General features: G+C 41.8%; 1 protein-coding gene across 2 annotated transcripts; it reads left to right on the top strand.

Annotated features, from left to right (window-relative positions):
• Window positions 1-349: 349 nt before the first annotated feature.
• Window positions 350-9,173, top strand: gcm2 (glial cells missing homolog 2). Of its 2 annotated transcripts, none has more exons than XM_022765761.1 (8): window positions 350-721; window positions 5,547-5,610; window positions 5,766-5,954; window positions 6,031-6,143; window positions 6,482-6,559; window positions 6,696-6,952; window positions 7,205-7,442; window positions 7,804-9,173. In XM_022765761.1, exons 1-8 carry the CDS (start codon window positions 629-631, stop codon window positions 8,116-8,118), a joined length of 1,347 nt encoding a protein of 448 aa, XP_022621482.1. In that variant the 5' UTR covers window positions 350-628; the 3' UTR covers window positions 8,119-9,173. The 2 variants fall into 2 exon arrangements, with proteins under 2 accessions (XP_022621482.1, XP_022621481.1); XM_022765760.1 differs by having other exon boundaries at window positions 6,482-6,607.
• The last annotated feature ends 15,119 nt before the right edge of the window (window positions 9,174-24,292 follow it).

Genomic DNA, 24,292 nt, shown 5'->3' with positions numbered 1-24,292 from the left:
ACAACTAATACACAATAATACACGACTAATACACAACTAATACACAAATAATACACAACTAATGCACTAATACACACTAATACACAACTAATACAAACAAGCTACAATCTAAACGTGACAGAAAACTCGTAACTTCAAACTCTCAACAGTTTGAGTTGATTCATCAAATTAATAAATAATCAATATTATCATTGTTCCTTCCTTCCTTCCTTCCTTCCTTCCTTCCTTCCTTCCTTCCTTCCTTCCTTCCTTCCTTCCCTCTGCCCCCTTCCCTCCTCCTCCTCCTCCTCTTCGGAGGCTCGTGACTGTCTCACCTGTTCATTCACTTCTACCTGAGACTCACCGGAGCTGCACGCGTTGTCTGGGCAGGAGGAGTCTCGCGGGGATTTTAACATTTTATTTAAAAAATAAAAAATAAAACTCTGAGCAGCTTCCGGTTCGACACATTTCAGATTAAAACTTCATCTTTTTATTATTAGACGTTATTTTGAGGACTCCCGGTTCAGGTCTGATCCAGTTTCTACTTACTCTCTAATATTTTACTGTCTGAGCGAAATCTGGAGGTTAAACGGGATCCGGATCAGAACCAGTAAGTGGACTAAGAAGGACCAGGACCAGGACCAGGAGGATGTCCCGGGCGGACGAGCGGGAAGAAGCAGACTGTGTGTGTTCGGTCGGAATGAAGTTAACGTGGGACATCAACGACCCCAAATTGCCGCAGGTAACCATAAACGGATCGATAACTGATCGATAACTGATCGATAACTGATCGATACAGACAATCAGAGACACGGAGAATCTACTGATCTACACCTGGACTTTAACTGAAAGACGTTTGAGCTCAAACAGAAACGAGTCCGTGCAGATTCGTTTCTGATCAAACTGACTTCAGGTTTAAATTCTTCTCATAAAAACATCAAACATGAAATAAGCATTTTATTAAAGTAACAAAATAAACATTTTTATTAAAGTCTGATAGTGAAGCTTTAAAACCACAATCATGAATAATCAAGGAATAATTCAACATGTCGGACTTGTTTAAATAGAAGGAAAACTGCACTGAGTTTTGTTGGAGGCTGCAATCAACACCTTCAAAACAACATTTAAAAAGATCAGTTCAATTAAATCGTTTTCTTGAATAATTGTACTGAGTTTGGTTGGAGATTGAATCACATAATTTCTTCCAAACGACCAATGAAATTAACAGCGTGGAGAAGCTTTAAAAGAAATGTAGGTCTGAACAGAAACTGTTTCCAGATAACATGAATAAATGAACATTACATGGTTTTCTTAAATAGTCAAAAAATGTAGAGAGTTTGGTTGGAGGATATAGAGCTACTAGCTGATCATAATATTTTAGACATATTTTAGTTTTGAATGATTTAAGGCAAAAGTGAAATAAATTAGAATAAGATAAGTTTTAAGAAAACATTTACACACCTGAAGGTAAATGTTTAGATCATGACATAGAGTGATAAACTATAGAGAAAGTATAACATAAACAAATAAATAAAACATGAAGATTTTATTAAATGGTCAATAAATAAATAAAAAACGCACAATTTGGTATGAGACTAAACTCCTGAGTGGAGGATGGAGGAAGGTGGAGTTCTGAATGTTTCTAAAATCCTGAAAAAAACAATCTAGAAAATCTTTTTTTATCAAAAAAATGAGAACAGGTTTAATGAACATCTCCAAAGTGACAACATGCTGATAACTGATCAATAATCAAACGTGATTCAACACTGAACATGTTTCTGTTGAACAAGGATTTAAACACCTGAAATAAGTGAATATTGTAACTTGCTACAGTCACCAACAGAAAAATGAAAATAAAATAAAACAGATGTAATATCCCACAGTGAAGCTTTAAAACATCTGAACACATTGAAATACTATGGAGGGTAATGTCCGTCCACTCAACAAACATGCTCAGTGTTTATCTTTGATTATTGATCAGTTATCAACATTTCCTTCACTGAACATGTCTGTTATGTTGATAAAAATATCATTTTAGCAGATGAGTCCAGCAGAAGCAGAGATGAGATCAGACTGCCTCCAACCAAACTCTGTTTATGTTTGAACTAAAATGTTACATTTCACTTCTTATTTAAGTCGGTCATCATATTTCCTTCAAACTGTTTCATTCTTTTAAATACCAAATTCTTTTTATTTTTCTTTCTTTCTTTCTTTCTTTCTTTCTTTCTTTCTTTCTTTCTTTCTTTCTTTCTTTTTCTTTCTTTTTTGCTCAAAACAAAAAAATTGTAAAATGTTCTCGATGAGGATTTTTACTGATCCTGTACAACTTCAAAGAGTAAATTATAAAATCACACATTTTATTTATTAATTGAACCATTCAGATATTTTACCTGTAAATATTTTCTTATTTCCCGACACCATGGTCTTACGGTTGTTTGTAGTCTGGTGTGTAAATGTATAAAGATAATAAATCCCTTTTATTTGAATTGATTTAGTTTTTACTACTTTTTAAAAAATAAAACAAACTTGTCTTCATGGTGTGAGAGAAAAGAAATGAAGGATAAGATCCTCCAACCAAACTATCTACAGCTTTCAGAGGAATTAAGAACATGAATATACGTATATAATATAATATAATGTATAATATAATATCGTATTTTCTATTTCTCTGAATATTTTTGTGTATCAAAAATCTGAAGCGCAGTAGTCCTAAAATCGGAGTGGAACAGAAATATTGTAGTGCAGATGGTTATAAATGACATTATAGGATTCTAATCTGGAATAATTAGAAGAACGTTAACGTTGTTGAACGTTGTTTCATGTTTTACTCTGCTGACATCAGAGGATGAAGATTGCAGCTTTACATTTTGATTTATTTAAAAAAACAACAACATTTAAACAGTAAAATGTCGACAGTAACTGATGATTCCTCAAAGGAAATCAATGAAATCAGTTTGTAAATTACATTGAAATGAATGAACATTTTAAGAAGACAATGAAAGTGTTCAGCAGTTTAAAAAAAAAGAATTCAATCAGAAAATGAAATGATTATGAAATTAATCTCAGTAATAAATACTGAAGACTCTGTCATCAGTTGGAAGGTTTCTGAGGTTATTTGAAGGTTGTGTGTGTGTGTGTGTGTGTGTGTGTGTGTGTGTGTTGTAAGACTCGGCTGACTCAGCTCTTCACTCTGTTGTTGCTCAAACAGTAAAAACTGGTTTTTATATTTTTGTTCTCAGTGAAACCAAAACATGAAATTGAGAGTTTTTCAGGTCACACGTCTCATCCATATCAGCTCTCACACTCATCAACAGCTCACACAGTTTTACCACCAATAATATATATAGTATATGTAATATATAATGTATGGAAACAAAATATAAAATATTGACAAGAGAAATTCTTTGATTTTCTTTGACAGAGTTTGGTTGTCCTTTGGGACATGGGGAGTTCACATTCACTGACAGGCATACTCATTATTCATACGACTTATTCAGACATTCAGGTATTTTTCTTAAATACCCAGAAACTGTACACAGTTTGGTTGGAGACTATAATCAATAATTCTTCAGGTTCTGCTGGACTCATGACCTCAGTGTTTTTAAGATTCAGTAAATGACCTTTACATAAAACTAGAGAAACATCAAATTGGCAGCGTTTAGTCAAAGAGGTTATTAAAGGTCATAAAAATTAAATAAATAAGATAACTCAAGTTGAGAGGTGAGACAATATACTGATCATCAATAATCAATAATGATATTAGTAGTATGCTGAATGATAAAAAACCAGTCCTGACCTGTTCAGAGAAAACAGTTGAACTCGAGTAGACTGTCAGTGTAAAGCATAAAAAGCCCTGGAAACAAAAGAGGGTAAGTGGCTCTTGAGTAGTTTGTGTGACAGATGACCCTATTTCCGCATCAGTCGGATTGTCGCCAGGTACCAAGCCACAGATTGATTTACTTGTTATTATTTATCAAGTAAACAAAACAAATGATTAACTAATAAAATAAGATCCTTTAATACAGAATAAGAGGAATACTTTTACTGTGAGTACTTCAAGTACATTTAGCTGCTAATACTTTAGGACGAGTATTTATAAGCATAAATGTGCTTAAAGTATTAACAGGAAAGTACTTTTGCTACATCAGTCATTCTCTTCTGGTGGTTTGGAGGTATTTAAACAGTGTCTCACTGTTGTAGTTGGTGGAGATGCTGCTGATAGAACATATTTAATATTCTGCTGATAGCTTGATTCTTATATATATATATATATATATATATATATATATATATATTATATACAAATGTATATATATATGTATATGTATATGATGGCAAAGTATTAATATTATATGTTGTTCTAGGTTATAAAAAGCGGGGAAGAATATGTTCAAATATATAAAAATATATAAACCATCTCTCAGCAGAAGAACTTTTTGTATAGAAACATATATGATAATTACTTTAATGAAAATCTACTTTTAAAACAATATGACAAGGAAATGTTGTTTTCTACGACAGAAAACTGAACATGTTCAAACTGCTGCTCGCAACCATACATTATTTATTCACTGAACAATCCATCAGAAAAGAAAATGTCAGACGTGTTGATGATGATGCAGTCTGACAGTTCTCCTGAGATGAGACTGAGGTTTTCTGTCTTAAAAATGAAAGTAATTAAATAAAACAGCCCTTAAAAACTAAAGCAACTTTTCAGCCAATGCAGTCGTTTTTCAGTTCTGTGTAGATACTGTGTATAAATATTAATATGGACCAAAATAAACCAAAACCAGAATTTGACACAGAGTCTACAAGAGCAGGACCACAGGGTGGGGGACCTGAAACTGTGACCCAGGTTTAGATTGAGTGGATGTGATCAGGTTGTGTTGGGGTTCGAGTTAAGACTTCAGATTAGTTTCAATAACTACCAAGCAGCTAAACTAAGATAAGCTAAAATAAGATAAAATAAGAAGAATAAGACAAACTAAGTTAAGCTAAGCTAGCCCTCTTGGTTCAGATTGTTTCCAGCTTCTCACTGAGCTGCTGTTGATTCTTCAACAGATCAGAACGTGATCAAACAGACCGAGAACCAGCCAGGAAGTTATTTATTTATTTATTTGTTTGTTTTTGTTTGTTTGTTTATTCATTCATTAGTTCATTCATGTGGATCCTCATTAGCCAACGTAGAAACGAATCTTCCTGAGGTCCACACAAGTAAACATTACATCATAATACAAACAAACAACAACAAATGTGTCATTAACATCAAAGGAAAACAACAAACAAAAAACAAAAAGCACACCTGTTCACCTGTCTGTCTGTTAACCTGTCTGTTTGTTTACCTGTCTGTCCATCTGTCTGTCTGTCTATCTGTCTGTTCACCTGTCTGTTTACCCGTCTGTCTATCTGTCTGTCTTGTCTATCTGTTCACCTGTCTGTCTGTATACCTGTCTGTCTATCTGTCTGTATACCTGTCTATCTGTCAGTCTATCTGTTCACCTGTCTGTCTGTTTACCTCTCTGTCTATCTGTCCATTCATCTGTCTGTCTTCACCTGTCTGTCTGCAGGACACGAAGCAGTTTGACCTGTTCCAGGAGTGGACAGATGGTTATGTCCGCTACATCTACAGCGGTGAGAAATATTTGTTAAAATTAAATCTGTAAAATTAAAAAGTAGTGATGTAGATTCAGTTCATCAAGGTTAAACCAGCTAACTGTTACAGCTAACTGCTACAGCTAACAGTTAAAGCTAACGGTTACAGCTAAGTCCTTGTCTTTGTTTTCCAGCTGAGGATAAAAATGCTCAGCGCCACCTGTCTGGCTGGGCGATGAGAAACACCAACAACCACAACTGTCAGATCCTGAAGAAGTCCTGTCTGGGGGTAGTAGTCTGCTCACGAGGCTGCACGTTGCCGGATGGATCCAGACTACAGCTGCGCCCCGCCATCTGCGACAAGGCCCGACAGAAACAGCAGAGTAAGAAAACCCCAAACCAGAACCTGTTGACCCTCCACCTGTGCTGATGCTCACCAGAATGGACTCTGTGTTTCAGAGAAACTGTGTCCGAGCTGTAACGCCGGTCTGGAGTTGCTGCCGTGTCGCGGTCACAGTGGTTACCCCGTCACCAACTTCTGGAGAGTTGATGGAAAGGCCATCTTCTTCCAGGTGAGCTAACATGCTTAACATGCTAACTGGCACTCTAAAAACAAGTAAACCAAAACCCAGATGTCTAAACAGAACCAGGTCCTGACAGTGTAAACAGGTCTAAACAAGGTCCTGGACATGAGTCCAACAGGCTGTGGCAGTATGAACGAGTAAGGATTGAGAACAGATACTGGTCTGAACAGGTTTGAACCAGGTCCAGATAGTTTAAACAGGACTAAATTAGAACAAAGTCCTGATGGTCCAAACACATCCAAAACCCAGACCTGGTTGCTGTGTCCTCTGTTATTGATCTTGTTTATTGTTGTTGTTATAGTCATTGTTTTTTTGTGGTCCTCCAGGCTAAAGGGGTCCATGATCATCCCAGACCAGAGTCCAAGTCTGAGACTGAAGCCAGAAGAAGTTCAGTGAAGAGACGAGTCAGTTCCCCTCCGTTCACACCTAAAAGACGACTGATCGAAACACAGGTCAACAACAACAACAAACAACAACAGCTGTTTGTTGATGTTAGTGTTGTTTGTTTGTTGTTTACTTTTTATTTGTTGACTGCTTCAGGCTCTGGGTCCCACCCTCCTCTCCTGCGTCGAACCAGCAGACAGAATCTCCTTCATCGAACCAAACTTCCCGCAACATTACCCAGCATTCCAGAGCCCAGAGCCCTACTACAACCCCCACAATGCACTGGGAGAGACCCCGCCCACACTGCAGAAACCAGCCAATCCCAGGCTTTACATGGGACGGCCCAGCTATGAGTTTCAAGGATACCTGACCTCACCTTCGTATCCTGTGACCTCTGACCTCTGTGACCCCAGGTCAGCCTCACATACAATCCAGATGCTGGTGGTGAAAAAAGGTCTAAACCAGTTCTTAAACCAGAACCTGACAAACTGGTGTAAACCAGACCACATTCCTGGATTTATGAAAAATGTTTAAACTGAATCCTGATCTAAACAGTTTAATGAGATTGTAACAGTCTGAAGAGGTATAAACCAGATTCTGGGTGTAGTGTAAAGCACATATTGACAGTCTAAACAGACCTAAATCAGATTCTGGTTTGTGTTTAGGGTGGCTCCTGTCTTGGGTTCCTCCTCGTCCTCATCTTCGTCGTCGGCTCCTCTGTCCTCCACGTCCTCCTTTGACCCCCCGACGAAACCTCCTCCAGGCTGGAAGGAGCTGCTGAAGAGCTCCGCCCCCTATGGCGACAACCACCATTACTATAGTGCCGAGTACCCGTGCCGTTACCCTGGCAACACCCCGGGGTCCCCCGCAGCCCTGCAGACCATCATCACCACAACAACCAAGGTGAGTTGGGTTTAGTAAGGGGGTAGAACTGAAACCCAGGTCCTGTGAGGCAATGAGAAGACAGTAGGCTCCCCAGACATGGGTCACATCTTTAGAGGAGGCAGTTTAGGGTCCCAGTGAGTCAGGTGGGTACAATCTTGTAGGATCCACCAAATTTAGGTGCTTTATGTATTTAATTGTCCCAGGAGTCAGGAACACTTAGTCCAGAACCTCAGGTGTACCACTTCCTTTAGAAGTGAGGTGTGATGATACATCTGACACCTGGAGACCTCCCTCTCTTCTCATTGGCTGAAGACCTGGGGTGGGTCTGCTGCTGTCAGGGATTAAACCTCACATTAACTGGAATCCTGATTCTCCTCAGGTCTCCTACCAGCCCTGTCCCAAGCCTCCTGCAGCTCTCCCGCCTTATCAGTCATGTCCAAAACCTCCAGCCGGCCTCCCGTCCTACCAGCCGTGCGTTCCCCCCAAACCCCCGGGCCTCCCCGGCTGCTCCTCCCTGCTGGACGACACCTCCTCCTCCTCGTACTCCACGGAGGTGAAGGTGTCCGAGGAGTCGGGTGGAGTCATCAAGTCTCTGTCGTTTCAGCCTGAAGCTCTGCAGACCAAAACAGAGCGGGCTGATGGCTACGACTACCGCTACACCTACCCTAACACGTACCGCTATGACGACTACTGATGCAGCGCTACCTCCACCACGTTACAACAACGACTGTTACCACAACGACTGTTACCACAATGACTGTTACCACAATGACTGTTACCACGACTACTGATACTGCTGAAGATACTGTCTCTATAACCACTGCCGTCAGGACTGAATTGTCAATCAACACAGACCCTTTTCCATCGCCTCCCTGTAGCGCCCCGTTCAGGACAAGAGCGGCCAGCAGGAGTTCTCATAAACTCAACTTACTGTTTCTGTGGCTTTCAGTCACATTTTGTGGCCTTTCTCAGTGAGTGGAGCTAAGTGATGTGCCACTTCCTGTCGGGGTCCCCAACAATTTCATGTACCACTTCAACTAAATAACTCCATCTGCTGAGGAAGACCCTAAGGTGTGGCTGAAAGCTTCAACAACTAAAGTGTGAAGCTGATCAGGATTTTGAACCAGGTCTTCATTTTAAAAAACGGTTTCTGTAAAACTATCACTCATTAAATGATGTTTCTGTTGTTTGGGTTATTTATTGAAGCAGTTAGACCTCCAACCACACTGAACCTGGACTGAAGTGGGCTGAAATGGACTGAATGAATCAGTTGTATTGGTACATCAAAGGAGGATCCAGAACCTGTTAATTAAAAACAGGAAATACCATTTAAACAATGTCAAAACCCACAGAATTAAAAGTCTGTAAAAGTCTGTGGGTCCTTTAACGTTGTTTCTGGATGAAATAAAATGTTTGAGAAGCTCTGACCTGAGATTCAGATTGTTACAGTTTCTCTTCAGCAGGTCGATGATGAGTTCACCTCCACTGAAAACACTTTAGTAGAAACAGGTTCACACACCTGAGGACTGGATGTTACCTTCACCTGTACAGAACATACAGTCAACTGTAAGGACCTGGACACTCAGTCCTGCTCCAGACTAACCTCCAGTCCCTGACTTCACACTGCACTTCACATGTACTGCGCAGTTTGTCTGTCACACAAGTACCAGCTCCATTTGGTGTCAGGACTGTCTACAGGTGGACTGGCGTCCCCTCTGGGGTCTGGAGCCTAAGAGTGAGAACCTGCAGCAAAGGATCAAAGAGCTGGTGTTTGGATGTCGGCTGGTTTCAGTCTGTATGAGTAATAAATGTTGTTTTGACAAGAACGCGTCAGGACAGGAATCACTCTGCTGTCCTCACTGTGAACCTTTAAAACCCTCAAACCGCCTCCCCCCTCCTCCCCCCTGCTCCTCTCTTTCACTACCTTCCATTAAAATCACTCATTTGTTGCTGTCTTCCTTGCCTCACTCGTTACCTTCCCTTGAGTTTGCATTAGCGTCCATCAGTAGATAATTCTGTTGAGAACCACCTAGTCTGATCTGGGTTCTCACTCTGTGGTTCTACCTGGAACCTGGAGAACATTTCAACTGTGAACCCTGGTACTGTTCCACACAGGTGAGAGCATCAGGTGAGAGTGAGTGACCATCACCAGAGGGATGTAGCTTTCAACCTACAGGTGAGAATGGCAGGTTACATCTACCAGTTAAAAGTGAGAGCGACAGGTAAGTGTTCAGGTGAATGTCAACCTGCACAGGTGAGAGTATCAGAGGGTGGAGGTGAGAGCTGACCAGGTAAAGACAGAGCAACAGGTGAGTCTCCAACTTCAGGTGAGGCCAAAAAAACAAGTGAGAACCTGGTCAATGTCCATCATCAGATGGTAGAACCTGGTGAGTGTCAACATGAGAACGAGATCAGCCAATGAGGTGATGTTGTGTGACTCACTTCCAGGTAAATGTGAGTTCATGTGAAATGCTCTCCACTGACTGGCTGATGGTTTTGTAGAACAGACTTGTAGGTGAATGATGTTTTGAAGCTGCAGCAGCTCTCAGCCCGTCAGCCAACGCCTCACCTGTCTCTCACCTGTGAACCAGGTGAGCCGAATGCAGATAATCCTGAGCTGTGTAATTCTATCCTTTCACCTCATCCTGTCTTCTTATCGTCCGATCTCCCTCCTCCTCCTCCTCTCCTTCTTCTCTGCTGATCTCCATCACTGCTTTTTCACACGCAAATCATCTCATCCCTCCACCTCTTCTTCTCCTCTGCCGCTGAATAAGTTGTCCCATCTGCAGACATTAGATACCTGTCCAAACAATGACATATCTGCCCCCCCCCAGCATCCATCTCCTCTGCTCTGATGTGGCTCCGCACTAATGGGTGTTTTCAATTTGATGCTACATGGTTGTGATTTCCAACAGACACAGACGGACTGAGACTTAGCAGCTGAAGAAAGAGTCAAAGACACAAGCAGGAAAAATGAACTCTGTTCGTCTGACTCATTAATAAAGATTCATCTTCATAAAACAAATTATCTGCTGAAACAACAAAACCATCACTGAAATCACATGACAGTACAACCTCAGTGCCACAAACACTTGTTGACCTGTGATCACCTGGTACCTAATGCAACATGGCAACACAGATGAGGCCACACTCAGTTCCCTGGCTACAGGACCTTGTTCTGAGGAGCAGACAGTGGACCAGGTGAGACCAGGAAACTGTTTCAGTGTGAGGTCCACCTGTACATCCAGGAAGTAAACCATTGCTCACATACTTGCAGATTAAACAGAACATGAAGAAGAGCCTGATGAACATTGGTGGTCCAGCAGGTTCAATGTGGACCTGACCAGGACCAAGACCAGGACAGTGACCCTGGAAGCTGGAGGTGGAGTGAGCTGCTACGAGGTTCCATTAGTGTAAAAGGTGGAGGAAAGACGACCTGGACAGGTGCGTTCCTGACCTGAATCCAATGAAAACCAGGAGGATTCAGTCTGTCACCAAAAATAAAGGCTGACTCTCATGAAAGTGAACTGAATTTAGCTGCTACTTTAATATGAATCTTTAATTATTTCTAATGACTGAACATCTTGACTCTAAATGTATTCTCTGTGGTTCTGTGGTTCTGTGGTTCTGCGGATTCTAACTACAGATTCAGGGAAACGGACACAAACAAATCAATGCAGTCTGCATCACATATTGTGTCAAAGTCCTGACTCAGTCAGACCTGAACCTGGACATGTTGATCATGTTCAGTGTGACATTGCTTCCTGTTGATGTCATCATCTCTGATGTCCCTCTAGAATAAAGCTCAAGAGAAACAGAGTCTGTAGAATTTCATAGAGAATCCTCCAGTTTTTAAGTTTCCTTCAGTATCACAGTAAAACATCATGATACACTGCAGATGGGAAGTGATCACAGCTGATCACAGCTGATGACAGCTGTTACACAGGGCTCATGTTCAGTGGACATGAGACTGTTAATGGTCAAAGTTCAACTTGAGGTGAATGATCTGTTCTTCAACCCTGCGACTGAATCCACCATTTTCAACTGTGCTGTGACCGAACCTTTAGTCTGCTGACACAAAGAGGGATGATGGAGGGAGGGGGAGGGTGGAGGGGGAGGGGCCGGCGGGACCCCTATAAACAAATAGCTCCTGTAGAAAGAAATGAAAATCATATCAGCTTCAAAGCCAAAAAAGCAAAACTCTGGAAACAAAGATGAAGGACAAGATAAAAACTATCGAACTGCACTAATACACAGGATGTCATGTGAGAGTTTACCAGTACTGGAGTGTGTTTGTGTGTTGTGTTGTGTGCATTTTGTAAATGTGTGTGTTACCTGCAGTGTTCATACCTGCTGTTTTTGGTTCCGTGAGAAGTCTTATCAGAGCAGGACGACTCATAGAAATGTACTGTCTTCTTAAAGAGGCATGACAGTGCCGGTCTGATCTCTATCTGCTCAGCTCAGAGCATCACGGCTGATACCATCTCTCAGCCAGATGATGTGTGCAGGAAAAGTTTAGCAGCTCCCCAGAAAATCAGGATATTTTTGTGACTCAGATGTTGATAAGATGTTTAGAGGCTGGAGAATCACTGAGAGTTTCTTTAAAGTGCTGTAGTTCATGTTCAAACAGGACCTTCAGACCAGACCTCAACCACTATGGTTGTACAGTGGTGCTGCTGCGTTCAGGATCAGCTGAGCATCCCACAAAGTTTCTGTCCAGGTGTTTATGTGTTCAACTTTTGTTACAGTGCATATCAAAAAACAACACATAGGTTACCACTACTTTACTTTACTTTAAAAAAAACTGGAACAATACTGCAGTTACAGTAGAGTTACAGTAGTTACAGTAGAATTGCAGTATAGTTGCAGTAGAGTTGCAGTAGTTACAGTAGAATTGCAGTGTAGTTGCAGTAGAGTTGCAGTAGAGTTACAGTAGAGGTGCAGTATAATTGCAGTAGAGTTACAGTAGTTGCAGTAGAGTTGCAGTAGAGTTACAGTAGTTGCGGTAGAGTTGCAGTAGTTACAGTAGTTACAGTAGAATTGCAGTATAGTTGCAGTAGAGTCACAGTAGTTGCAGTAGAGTTGCAGTAGTTACAGTAGAGTTACAGTAGTAGAGTTACAGTGGAGCTGCAGTAGTTGCAGTAGAGTTACAGTAGAGGTGCAGTATAGTTGCTGTGGAGTTACAGTAGTTGCAGTAGTTACAGTAGTTACAGTAGAGTTGCAGTAGCGTTACAGTAGAGGTGCAGTAGAGTTGCAGTAGAGTTACAGTAGTTACAGTATAATTGCAGTATAGTTACAGTAGAGTTGCAGTAGTAGAGTTACAGTCAAGCTGCAGTAGTTGCAGTCGAGTTACAGTAGAGTTGCAGTAGTTGCAATAGAGTTATAGTAGAGTTGCAGTAGTAGAGTTACAGTAGAATTGCAGTAGTTGCAGTAGAGTTGCAGTAGTTGCAGTAAAGTTACAGTAGTTGCGGTAGAGTTGCAGTAGTTACGGTAGAGTTGCAGTAGTAGAGTTACAGTCAAGCTGCAGTAGTTGCAGTCGAGTTAAAGTAGAGTTGCAGTAGTTGCAGTAGAGTTACAGTAGAGTTGAAGTAGTTGCAGTAGAGTTTCAGTAGTTGCAGTAGAGTTACAGTAGTTGCAGTAGAGTTGCAATAGAGTTACATAAGAGTTGCAATAGAGTTGCAGTAGAGTTGCAGTAGTTGCAGTAGAGTTATAGTAGTTGCAGTAGAGTTGCAATAGAGTTACAGTAGAGTTGCAATAGAGTTGCAGTAGAGTTGCAGTAGTTGCAGTAGAATTACAGTAGAGTTGCAGTAGTTGAAGTAGAGTTGCAGTAGAGTTACAGTGGTTACAGTAGAGTTGCAGTAGCATTACAATAGAGTTGCAGTAGAGTTGCAGTAGAGTTGCAGTAGAGTTACAGTAGAGTTGCAGCATAATTGCAGTAGAGCTGCAGTAGTTGCAGTAGAGTTGCCAATGTCATCATGTCATGGCTCAAACTGAACCAGTCACCTGTCACTTCATAACTACCTTGTTATGTCCAATCAGATTTGTTGCTGAGGTGTCACAGCCCTGTTGCATGCTGGGAGACATCATCTGACCTGTGGTTGTTTATTTGGATCAAACCAGTCGTACCTGTTGCCTTTTAATCTGCGCTCGTCCACTATCTGGTCTCTCCATCCGTCTGTCATCAGCGTCTCTCTTCTTTATCTCTTCATCATCTTCATCATCTCTTCATCATCATCGTCGTCTCGCTGTCAGGACTTGCAGAAACATCACGTAGGCATGAGGACTGTCATGGCTGCCCGCCAGCAGCAACAGCAGCAACAGCAGCAACATGCTGGTAGCTTTGATGTCGCTTCAAAACAAACCACTGCTGTGGAACAAATGAGATGTGAGGCTAACATAAACTAGACAGAGACCAGATGCCATGGCAACAGAGACAACGGGACACAACCAGGAATGGCACAACAACAACAACAGCAACACCAGAGCAACACCACATTAACACAGCAATGAACAGCAACAACAGAGTGAAGGGTACAGCAGCAACTGCAACTGAAGAAAGAAGTGCAACAGGAGCAACAAAGAAACAACTACAATAGAAACAACAACAACACCGGGAGACACAACGACAGCAGCAACAGTAGGAACGTGTCAGATTAAAGGTCTCTGTCGACAACTGAACTCAGGCTAAATTCAGGTGACACAGGTCGACGATCATACGGTTCTTGATTCAGTAATAGGTCAACCTGTGGGCAGGTGAACTATGAGATATACAGGACCAGGATTAAGTTCAGTTAAAAGACCAGGAACTGGTCCAGGTCCATAGATGACAGAAGATCAGTACAAGATCCAAAAATGTGTTAATTTATCAGGTTCAAGACGAGGACAGGGTGGTGTCAGGACCAGGTTCAGGACCAAGGCTGTAGAAAGTTGTATCAGGTGCAGAATCAGCTCTTGGTCCAAAGGACCAAGTCCTGGCACAGGTTAAAACAGCAGGACAAGAACTAGGACCAACACTAGACAGTGTAAGGTCAGACTCAAGACCAGATTTGAACCTGGTCAAGGTTAGTAGACTGTTAGGTGAAGTCCAAGTCCACAATCAAGGACTAAATGAACTTAAAAATCAACAAAACAAGAACAGGGTCCTTCATCAAGTCTAGGTCAGTACATTGTGAGGCCAGGACCAGGACCAGGACCAGGACCAGGACCAGGACCAGGACCAGGACCAGGACCAGGACCAGGTACAGTGTGAGGTCTGAGAGTTTCCTAACTGCTGGGAGCTGCGGCTGTTTCTTCTTCTTCTGTTTTGACAGAACAGGAAGTGTTTCTGGTTGAGTGAAGAAGAATGAAGTCGGTTTACGTTGAAGTTTATCTTTGAAGAGACGAGAACCAGACTGACAGAACGAGTCTGGACCTGAGGGCGAGAGACACCCTCTACACATGGAGAGAGAAGAGAGAGAGAGAGAGAGAGAGCATAGATCAGATAATGGTGAAGTCCCACAGATGAACCAGAGGTCATTCAAGGTCAGATCACCTGAAACTTTTTTGTTGAAGGAGAAATGATTCAAATCCTTTAAACCATAAATATCTCAGTATCTGATCTAACTGTCTTTGATCTATCTGGATCTCTCTGGATCAGGTCTGACTAACCCTGGAGACCTTTTGGATGGATACCGCTGGTTTTTCTTGACTCCCATTAGGATCAGGTCTACCTGTCCTTGGATCCCTGCTGGATTGCGAATAATTATTCTCAGGTCCATTTAGGCCCCCTTTTTAAGTTTAAGGTACTGTTTGGTTCAGGTCTAACAATCTTTGGGTCTTTGTGACCTGGTCTGACCTGGTCAGACCTGGTCTGATCCATCCAGTGTAAAGGTCTCTGTCCATGTGTAGTGTGATTATAGATCAGGTCTAAGTTCTATATTAATACTGTGAAAGTATCAAAGCCTCAGTCCACAGAGAAATGCACACAGCCTGTATTCAGAAACTGAGCCTTAAAACCAGCCATCAGGACTTCTGGAACTTTGTGATGTCACAACAAAGCAGTCACCAAGCCCCGCCCACCTGGACCCACCATCCAAACCTTGCAGGATTTGTTTTCTCTGAGTGTTTTACCTGAAATCTGCTTTATTTTATTGGATCACTCAGAAAACAGTCAGCCAATCAGAAGAGAGGCTCAGAGCCTCCTCAGAGAGAAGCCTGAGAGAGGAGATATATCTTCTTATGGATCAAACAGTGTAAAATATGTAGCTTTAATCTCCAGCAGCAGAAACAAGTTTCATTTGTTTTCAACAAACAGATTAAAGATTTAAACCAGATTCAGTAAACAGAGACAGAAACATTTAGAGATTAGACTGGAGAGGACATGAGGGATCACACACACACACACACACACACACACACACACACACACACACACACCAGGAGTTGTGATATCATATCTCTGAGTTGATCTAAAATAAAATAAAATATAAACAATATTTTACATCAACACATAAACAGATTCTGTCAGACCAGTATGTGTGAGTGTGTGAGTTGGTCCTGGTGCAGTCCATCATCACTCATCAGTGCTGTAGTACTGTAGTATCTGTGTTGTGTGCATGACAGGTGTATGTTCCTTTAAATAACGAGTCATCTGATTGGATGATGATGTCGATGGTAGTTCCTGTGTGTAAACTCCATTACACCTGAGCCGCAGGTGTGAGTCATGTTCAGGAGGAAGAGATGAAGACGTTGTTGTGTAGCTGTGATGACACATCAGCAGAAAATATAGACTGTTCACCTTCTAATCGCCTGAGATCTCTGACTCACCTGTTGATCATGAAGTAGCTGATCTGACCCCAGATTTGCTCCCTCACTGACTACCTGTCTACCAGTCTGTATGTCTGTCTAACTGTCTGTCTGTCCATCTGTCTGTCTGTCTGTCTGTCCGTCCATCTACCTGTCTGAACACTGTTAAAATAATCCAATCAAATGAGAGATGGTGAAGTGCTGAGTGCAGGTGAGACTGACAGGGAGAATGTGTTAGAATCCAGGTGTCAGGTAACTGTGAGCAGGTTCAGGTGTGTTACCTGTGTTACCTCTGTGAAGCTGTCACATGATGGATGCTGTTTCTTTGTCCTTGTCACTGATCCGCAGCAGGAATGTCAGCTACGCTAGCTATGCTAACACCACAGCTCCACTGTGGCATGCTGCTAGCATACTGCTACACGTACAGCTGGGATCACATGACTGTCCGAGGTCACCTGATCTCATCAGTTCATCACCTGTTCAGTATCAATCTGCTCCACAGGAGGAACACACTAACCACAGCTCCGCTTCCTGGTCCCAGAGGGTTTACCTGGAGACTTCCTGGTCTGAGAGGGTTTACCTTAAGACTTCCTGGTCCGAGAAGGTTTACCTGGAGACTTCCTGGTTCCAGAGGGTTTACCTCTGGATCAGAGACTTCCTGGTCCCACAGATGTGAGATGAGGTCTCAGGTGGATCCTGGTTCAACATGTAAACCAGAGTCTTTTAAACTGGAGTGAGTAACTACCTGGTCGTGTTATCTGGTGATGTCATCATGTGATTTCTCAGGACGTTTGAAGACGTCTCTTTGAGGATCGTCTGATAATCAGCTCACTGATCAACTGACTGTTAGTAAACAATATGGCGGGTGGATGGGGGCACGACGGCAACATGGGGGTGCTGAAAACCCTATTAGAACCACAGAAGAAGAAACCATGGTCACAAACAGAGAAGAAGAGATGAAAGGAGGAGGTTTCTCTGATGACACCATGAGGCGCCTGTGAAGGGCCTGTAGAGTCCAGGGTTCCTCTAGACCTCTATGTAGAGGGGTGTCCACACACCACTCAGGTCATTGTTTCAGTGTGGGCAATGCATGATGGTCTATGTGTTTGAACACTGAATCTCATGATGCATTGTGGGATACTATGAGTCCGCTATAGAGAGGACTACAGAGTCAGACATAGACCAGCAGGATGTGAGACAGGTGGACCTGGACTGTGAGACTCACCTTTAAGTCTGGACTCCACCCACAGACCAGCAGGTAGAGGACCTGTCTGTCTCTACCTGTCTCTTTACCTCTCTCTTTGTCTCTCCGTCTCTTTCTCTCTCCTCCTGTGTCTCTCTCTTTGTCTCTCTCTCTGTCTGTTGTTGGAGTTAATGAGCCGATGAAAACACACAACAAGCAGAGAGTGTTTGATCCAAACAAGACAGGTCACACACATGCACGCACGCACGCACACACACACACACACACACACACACACACACAGGTAACCTGAGAGCCTCTCACACACCTGGACATTCACCTGTGAGGTGTGAACACAGAGTCACTTTCTCCTCCACATCAGTCAGACTGTGGTTATTACTATGAATGACTCATGTATTGAGCAGGTAGTTTTTTGATAGTGTTTGATATTGATATTGATCTGATTGATTCGTTTGTCAAAGTCTGTTAGGTGAGAAAAAAAATTATCATGGTGCACTGCGCTTCACATGATGATCATTAGTCTCTGTTATTAGACATGAATGATTCATAATTGATGACGTGTTCTACTGATGATGAACCCAGGTAATGATCAGAGCTCTACTCTGTTTCTGAGGCTGAACTACTCAGAGCTCAGGACCACATGTGAGGGTCTCCCCTCACTGTGAACAAGACCCTGAAATACTGAGACTCCATCACGACCTGTAGAGAACAGTCCACTGTGTCCCAGCAGAGGACCATAGTCTCAGACCTGGAGGTTCTGACCTTCATCCCAACCAAATCACACTCAGCTGCAAATTCTCCTAGTGTGTCCTGAAGGTCCTGTTCTGACAGGACCAACAGATCCACGTCATCTACAAATACCAGAGGAAACTCTGAGGCCCTGAACCGAACATATTAAATAAAGATAAAACATATAAAACATATAAAACATGTAAAACATGAAAATACATAAGGCATCACTCTGGTATAGAGAAGACGGAACAGGATTTTATTTAATTAGACATTTGAAAGTGAGTCGTTAAGTTTATCCTCGTTCAGACATTGAAACACTGACACTGAGCCCTGATACATGAGTCTGTCTGCTGTCAGGAGTCAAACATGACAGAAAGGAATCAGATGAAAAGGTGGAAAGGAGGTGAGCAGGTGGGGTTTAACCACTGAGACAAAACAAGAGCGCATTAGGAAGGCAGAGGAAAGTGGAGGAGCTGAAAGATGAAAGGAGCAGAGAGGAGGAGGAGACAAGAGGAGCTCAAGTACAGAGCCAATAAAACCAGTGACAGGAGCAGGCCTCACTGATGTGAGTCTGAACCAAGAGTCACACTGTCACTGCTACACTGTCACTATTACATTATCACTGCTACACTATCACTACTACACCATCACTACACTATCACTACTACACCGTCACTATTACACTATCACTGCTACACTATCACTACTATACCATCACTACACTATCACTACTACACTGTCACTACACTGTCACTACTACACCGTCACTACTACACAATCACTGCTACACTGTCAATACTACACCGTCACTATTACACTGTCACTACACCATCACTGCTACACCGTCACTGCTACACCGTCACTACTATACCGTTACTACAACACGGTCGCTACACTGTCACTACTACCACGTTATTTCATATGTAATGCCTTGTCATTATATTAAGTTTTTTTTCAGTATTTTATTTCAAAAATCAAATGTTTTTCCTTCTTTAATTTTAATTATTTTCATTACATTATTATTATATATTATTATTATTATTATACACTCATATATATATATATATGTCAAAATTAGTTTACATTAAACATTAAAGCCTTTTAACCTCATGAGCCTCCCCCCTCAGGTTGAGATGAAAGCAGCAGAGTGATGGAGGTGAAGAGTCATGGACACCAGCTGGTTGCTCTGGTTTAACATCACTAAAATCACTCAGCCACTGAAAAACTGATTCTTCATCCTCATCTTCATCAGTCCACTTACATTGCCCCCCCCCCCCCCCCCTTGCGCAGACGTCTCTTTGTCTGAGTGAAACCTTCTGACTACTCTCTCATGATTGATGAATCTGTGACAAATCATCTCTTTTATCTCCTCATACTATATTTACATATATTTATACCTCTAAGTTAAGCTACATACTTACAGTATAATTTACATTCATCTCTGTCCACATACTTTTGGTCAATTAATGTAAATTATTATGGTCACTCACAATATTTGTCTCCCTATGATAAACTTTCGTCATGTGTTATGGGTTCATATCCATTATTCAGTGTCCACATATTTATGTATGATATCCTGCACATTGGAAATGTGTCCACATACTTTTGGCCACAATGTACTTAACTCATGTGTCCACTCTCTTACCTGACAGCGGCAGGTGTGACTGGTCCCCCTGTGGTTGTTGGTGCAGCAGCTCCACCTGCTGGTCAAACCACACACAGCTGTGAGGATCAATTCCAAACCTGAGAAATAACACTGTTTTTACACTGATCACTTCCTCCAACAACATCAAACTATGTTTAAAGGAGAGCTCTGAGGCTACCTGGTGGTCAGCTGGTGAACAGCAACGATCCACAGAAATGCAGACAGAGACTGTAACTGAAGGCTGAAGCAGAGCAGTAGAATGAAAGTGACTGACAGGCTTCAACTGTTTTAAATCATGTAAAACAAACAATAATCAATAGATACAAGGTTGATAATCAATAATACATTCCGAAATGCAGTTATAACAAATAATTAATCAGAGTATCTATCAATAATCCTTCTTTATGTCAGTCAACCATCACCATCACCATCATCACCATCATCATCATCATCATCATCATCACCATCATCATCATCACCATCTTCGTCATCTTCATCATCATCATCATCATCAACATATTCATCATCATCATCATCATCATCATCATCATCATCTTCATCATCCTCGTCATCTTGATCATCATCATCACCATCATCATCATCACCATCTTCATCATCATCACCATCATTATCATCACCATCATCACCATCTTCATCATCATCACCACCATCATCATCATCATCATCCTCATTTTCTTCATCAACATCACCATCATTATCACCATCATTATCATCATCACCATCACCATCATCTTCATCATCATCATCATCATCATCATCATCATCATCATCATCATCATCATCTTCATCATCCTCGTCATCTTGATCATCATCATCACCATCATCATCATCATCATCATCATCACCATCTTCATCATCACCATCACCATCATCTCTCTCTGAACTTTTATCAAAGTTTTCAGCCTTGATATAGAAACTAACTTCTTCTGCAGTGAAACAGAAAAAGTAGACACACTCAAAGAACACACAACTACACAACAACCCAACTACACAAAAACACACACAACAGGTTGTGTCTTCATCTGTATAGCCTCTGTTCTTACTAACTGATGTGACCCAACAGTCCAGTTCATCAGCGTTTCTATGGGTTGCTCTAAACACAGGAAGTGATGCGTCACTTACAGAAACTCAAACTGCACTGACAGAGAATCCAAATCCCTGCCCCCAAACGCTTTGATTGACAGGAAGTGCAGAAACAGCTGAGCAATGAGCAACAAGAGAAAATCAAGTGAAATTAGAAATGGATCAGAAAATCACATGTTGCTGCTTCAATATCTCTTGTCTCCTGCAGATCACACAACTCAGCAGATCCTGAACAAACCCAAAGTCCAGCATGTAAGGGCTGAGTGAACGAGGCCTCTGTGGAGGTGGGTCATGGTTTCAGAGACACTGTAGAAGGACAGAACACCTGCCCTGTGATCCAGGTTTACTCCTATCCTACAGGACTGAGGGCCTGAGAGGGAAATGCTGATCCTGTTGTGTCTGAACTCGTTGTTGGGACACCATAATGCCAAAGACTCATTCTTTCCAAATATACTGTCACTTCCTGTTCTTCTGATGCTCTTGTATGCGACAGCCACTGAAACAGTCCCTGTCCACTTCAACTCCCAGTAACATGCTCCAGTCAGACTCTCTGTACTCAGAACCCGAGGATGCCCAGTGAACTGGTCTGGATTGTGAGGAAATGAAGAACCCATATCTGTGACCTTTCTCCTCCCCTTAGATAACAACAGCTTTGAGTTCACTGTGTTTGGATCCAGTGTGATCTGACATGAGTTCTGTAAGAACTCAGCTCTGGTCTTAGGCTCTGCTGGTGGCAGTAAAACATTCACTTTAGTTACAGTCAGTGGGATTTTGGTCCATTTGTCACTAAGAAGGTCCTGTAGTTTATCTCTGAGCTCCTTCTCCTTCCTCCTTCTCCTGCAGCTTTGCTGAGGCCTCGGCCGGCTTGTGTTTTGGGGATTCATAATGAGGATGGAGGTGCAGTTCTTTCTGCACTGAGGACAGTTGCGGACTTCTCCTGATCCTCTTCATCCCAGTGTTGTGCTTGCTGTGTTTAAGAGCAGCTGAGGAAGTTTTCAGGTTTAACTTCATTCCAGGAAGAGGAGCGTCTCAGTGTTTAACCCTTACTAACAATCTGAACTGTCATGTGAATATGATTGACACCGATTAGATGATGATGATCAAGATCCACAGCTGAAACTAAAACTGAAAAGAAGAAGATATTCAGTCGAACAAACTTTTCATGCTCTCAGTCTTCGTCCTCACATCATAATAATAATAATACATTTTATTTGGCAGTGCCTTTCACAGCACCCAAGGACACTTTACAGAAGATTAAAAACACAATAAAAATAATAAAAACAACAGACAGTTAAAAAGAAAACAATAAAATTATAGCGAATATGCAGATTGAAACAGATGAGTTTTGAGTCTTGATTTGAACTGGGGTAAAGAAACAATGTTACGGATGTCTGGTGGGAGAGAGTTCCAGAGTTGGGGAGCAGAGCTTTCAGCCGCTCTGCTCCCCATGGTGCTGGGGCGGGCGGATGGCATAAAGAGGTGAAGGGAGGAGGAAGACCGGAGGGAACGAGAGGGGGTGGTAATGCGGAGGAGATCAGCCAGATAGGGGGGGGCGAGGTTATGGATGGCTTTGAAAGTATAGAGAAGGATTTTGAACGTGATACGGAATTTGACTGGGAGCCAGTCAGTCGGAAACCAGTCAGTCAGTCTGAGAACAGACATGACCAGGACATTTGTCTGATTTATTTCTGCTTACATGATCACAGTAGAGCAGCTGAACAGTCAGTCACGATGTGTCTGCAGCTGAGAAGCTAGCTCTGTATTCAGAGGTGAACAGACTAGTTCAGTTGTGTCCTGGCCATTGGGCAGGCCTCACTGACTGTGTCATATATATAGTACATATGGGACCCTAACCCTGTAACGCTGTACAGATTATGTCACTCAGAAAATACATCAACATAATAAGAAAAGAAATCATCTCTGAAATTTAAAGTTTCTCTTCAAATGATTGTAGATGAATTATATTGATGCAAATCATTTCTGTAAAGCAACTGAATAATAATAATAATTATAGTGAAACTAAATGTAGAGTAGTGAAATGTTACTTGTCTGAACCAAAGATAATAAATCCACCCTGAGTGGCTCAGAATCTTTAGACACTATCAGATCTAACTACAGAACATGTGACTCTATATCTGTCAGTGTTTCCACTGACCTACTGTCTGCTGGTCCAGAGTCAGTTCTGGTCCAGCAGAGTCCAGACTGAAACCAGGAGAAACCAGCAGAGGAGGATTGTGTTTGTGGATCCAGCTGCTGGTTGTCAGGCAGCAAACTAACACTGGAGGAAAACAAGCAAAATCCCCCAAAGAAAACACAGTGTGTCAACTAATGAGGCGCTATTACAGACTGGGGTGGGGGGTGTGGGTGGGGTTAGAGATAGACAGGAGAGAGAGAAAGAAAGAGAGAGAGAGAGAGACAGGCTCAGGTGTTCCCTCTCAGTTCAAGAGAAGAAAGAAAACCACCAGAAGAACTGGCTCTGTTTCTGGACCTGAACTGGACTGAACTGGACTTTAACTGGACTGAACTGGACAGCTGCAGGACAGACGGAGGATGCTGATTGGTTGAGGAGCTGCTGTTACGTTTTTTGTTCTTGTTGGACTTTGATGGACGGGCAGAAAGACAGACTTATCTTGACCTGCTGAGTCGGTGATCACCAACAGCTACAGGTCAGTTGAACCCAGAATGAACTGGGACCAGCTGCTTACATACTGGGTTTACTGGTTTCAGAAGTGGTGGCAGAAGTGTTTGAGTACTGGGATGTAAAAATACTCTGTTACAGTAAAATTCAAAGTTGTGTTTAGGTAAAAAGTTCGACTGATGATTTTGTGAACAGTAAATGTTGCTGCTTCAGGTTCAGCTGTAATGTGTGAATTTCTTCTCTCTCAGTTTGTGGTTATTTCTATTTCTTTTTTCCTTGTGTTTCTGTTTTTTCTTTCTAATCCTTTTTCGGTGCACAACTTTCTAACGATGTTTTCAAAATGTTACATCATTAAAATATTAAATTACATGCAGAAGATTTGTAGTTTTCCCACAGTCAGGAGAACAGGTTCAGGTATGACCAGTGATTTAAGGACCCCTATATAAACCCTAATCTAAACCTTATCTAAACCAAATCTCCATCTTATCTGGAGTGAATGAAAACCCGAAACTAAAACTGGATTAAAGTTAATATAAACCTAAATGAGTGTTTAATTAACCAAAACTATGTTTTATCTGGACTGAATGAAAAATACCGATTCTAAACCTAAGTAAACTTCAGTTGGTTGTTTAATGGTTTGAGTTGTTTGTTTACTGGTTTCAGGTGGTTGTTTACTGGTTTGAGTTGGTCGTTTACTGGTTTCAGTTGGTTGTTTACTGGTTTCAGGTGGTTGTTTGCTGGTTTATGTGGTTCCAGGTGAG

This window comes from Seriola dumerili, unplaced genomic scaffold (assembly GCF_002260705.1).
Source record: "Seriola dumerili isolate Sdu_G_001 unplaced genomic scaffold, Sdu_1.0 BDQW01000741.1, whole genome shotgun sequence".
Classification (NCBI taxonomy): domain Eukaryota; kingdom Metazoa; phylum Chordata; class Actinopteri; order Carangiformes; family Carangidae; genus Seriola; species Seriola dumerili.
This window is presented reverse-complemented; position numbering and strand designations above follow the sequence as displayed.

Excerpts from the sequence above, each read along its gene's own strand:
- gcm2 (XM_022765760.1), top strand. The coding sequence starts at position 629 with ATGTCCCGGGCGGACGAGCGGGAAGAAGCAGACTGTGTGTGTTCGGTC. Across the intron at positions 5,611-5,765 it reads TGTCCGCTACATCTACAGCG|CTGAGGATAAAAATGCTCAG; the intron begins GTGAGAAATATT and ends TTTGTTTTCCAG. Across the intron at positions 5,955-6,030 it reads GGCCCGACAGAAACAGCAGA|AGAAACTGTGTCCGAGCTGT; the intron begins GTAAGAAAACCC and ends TCTGTGTTTCAG.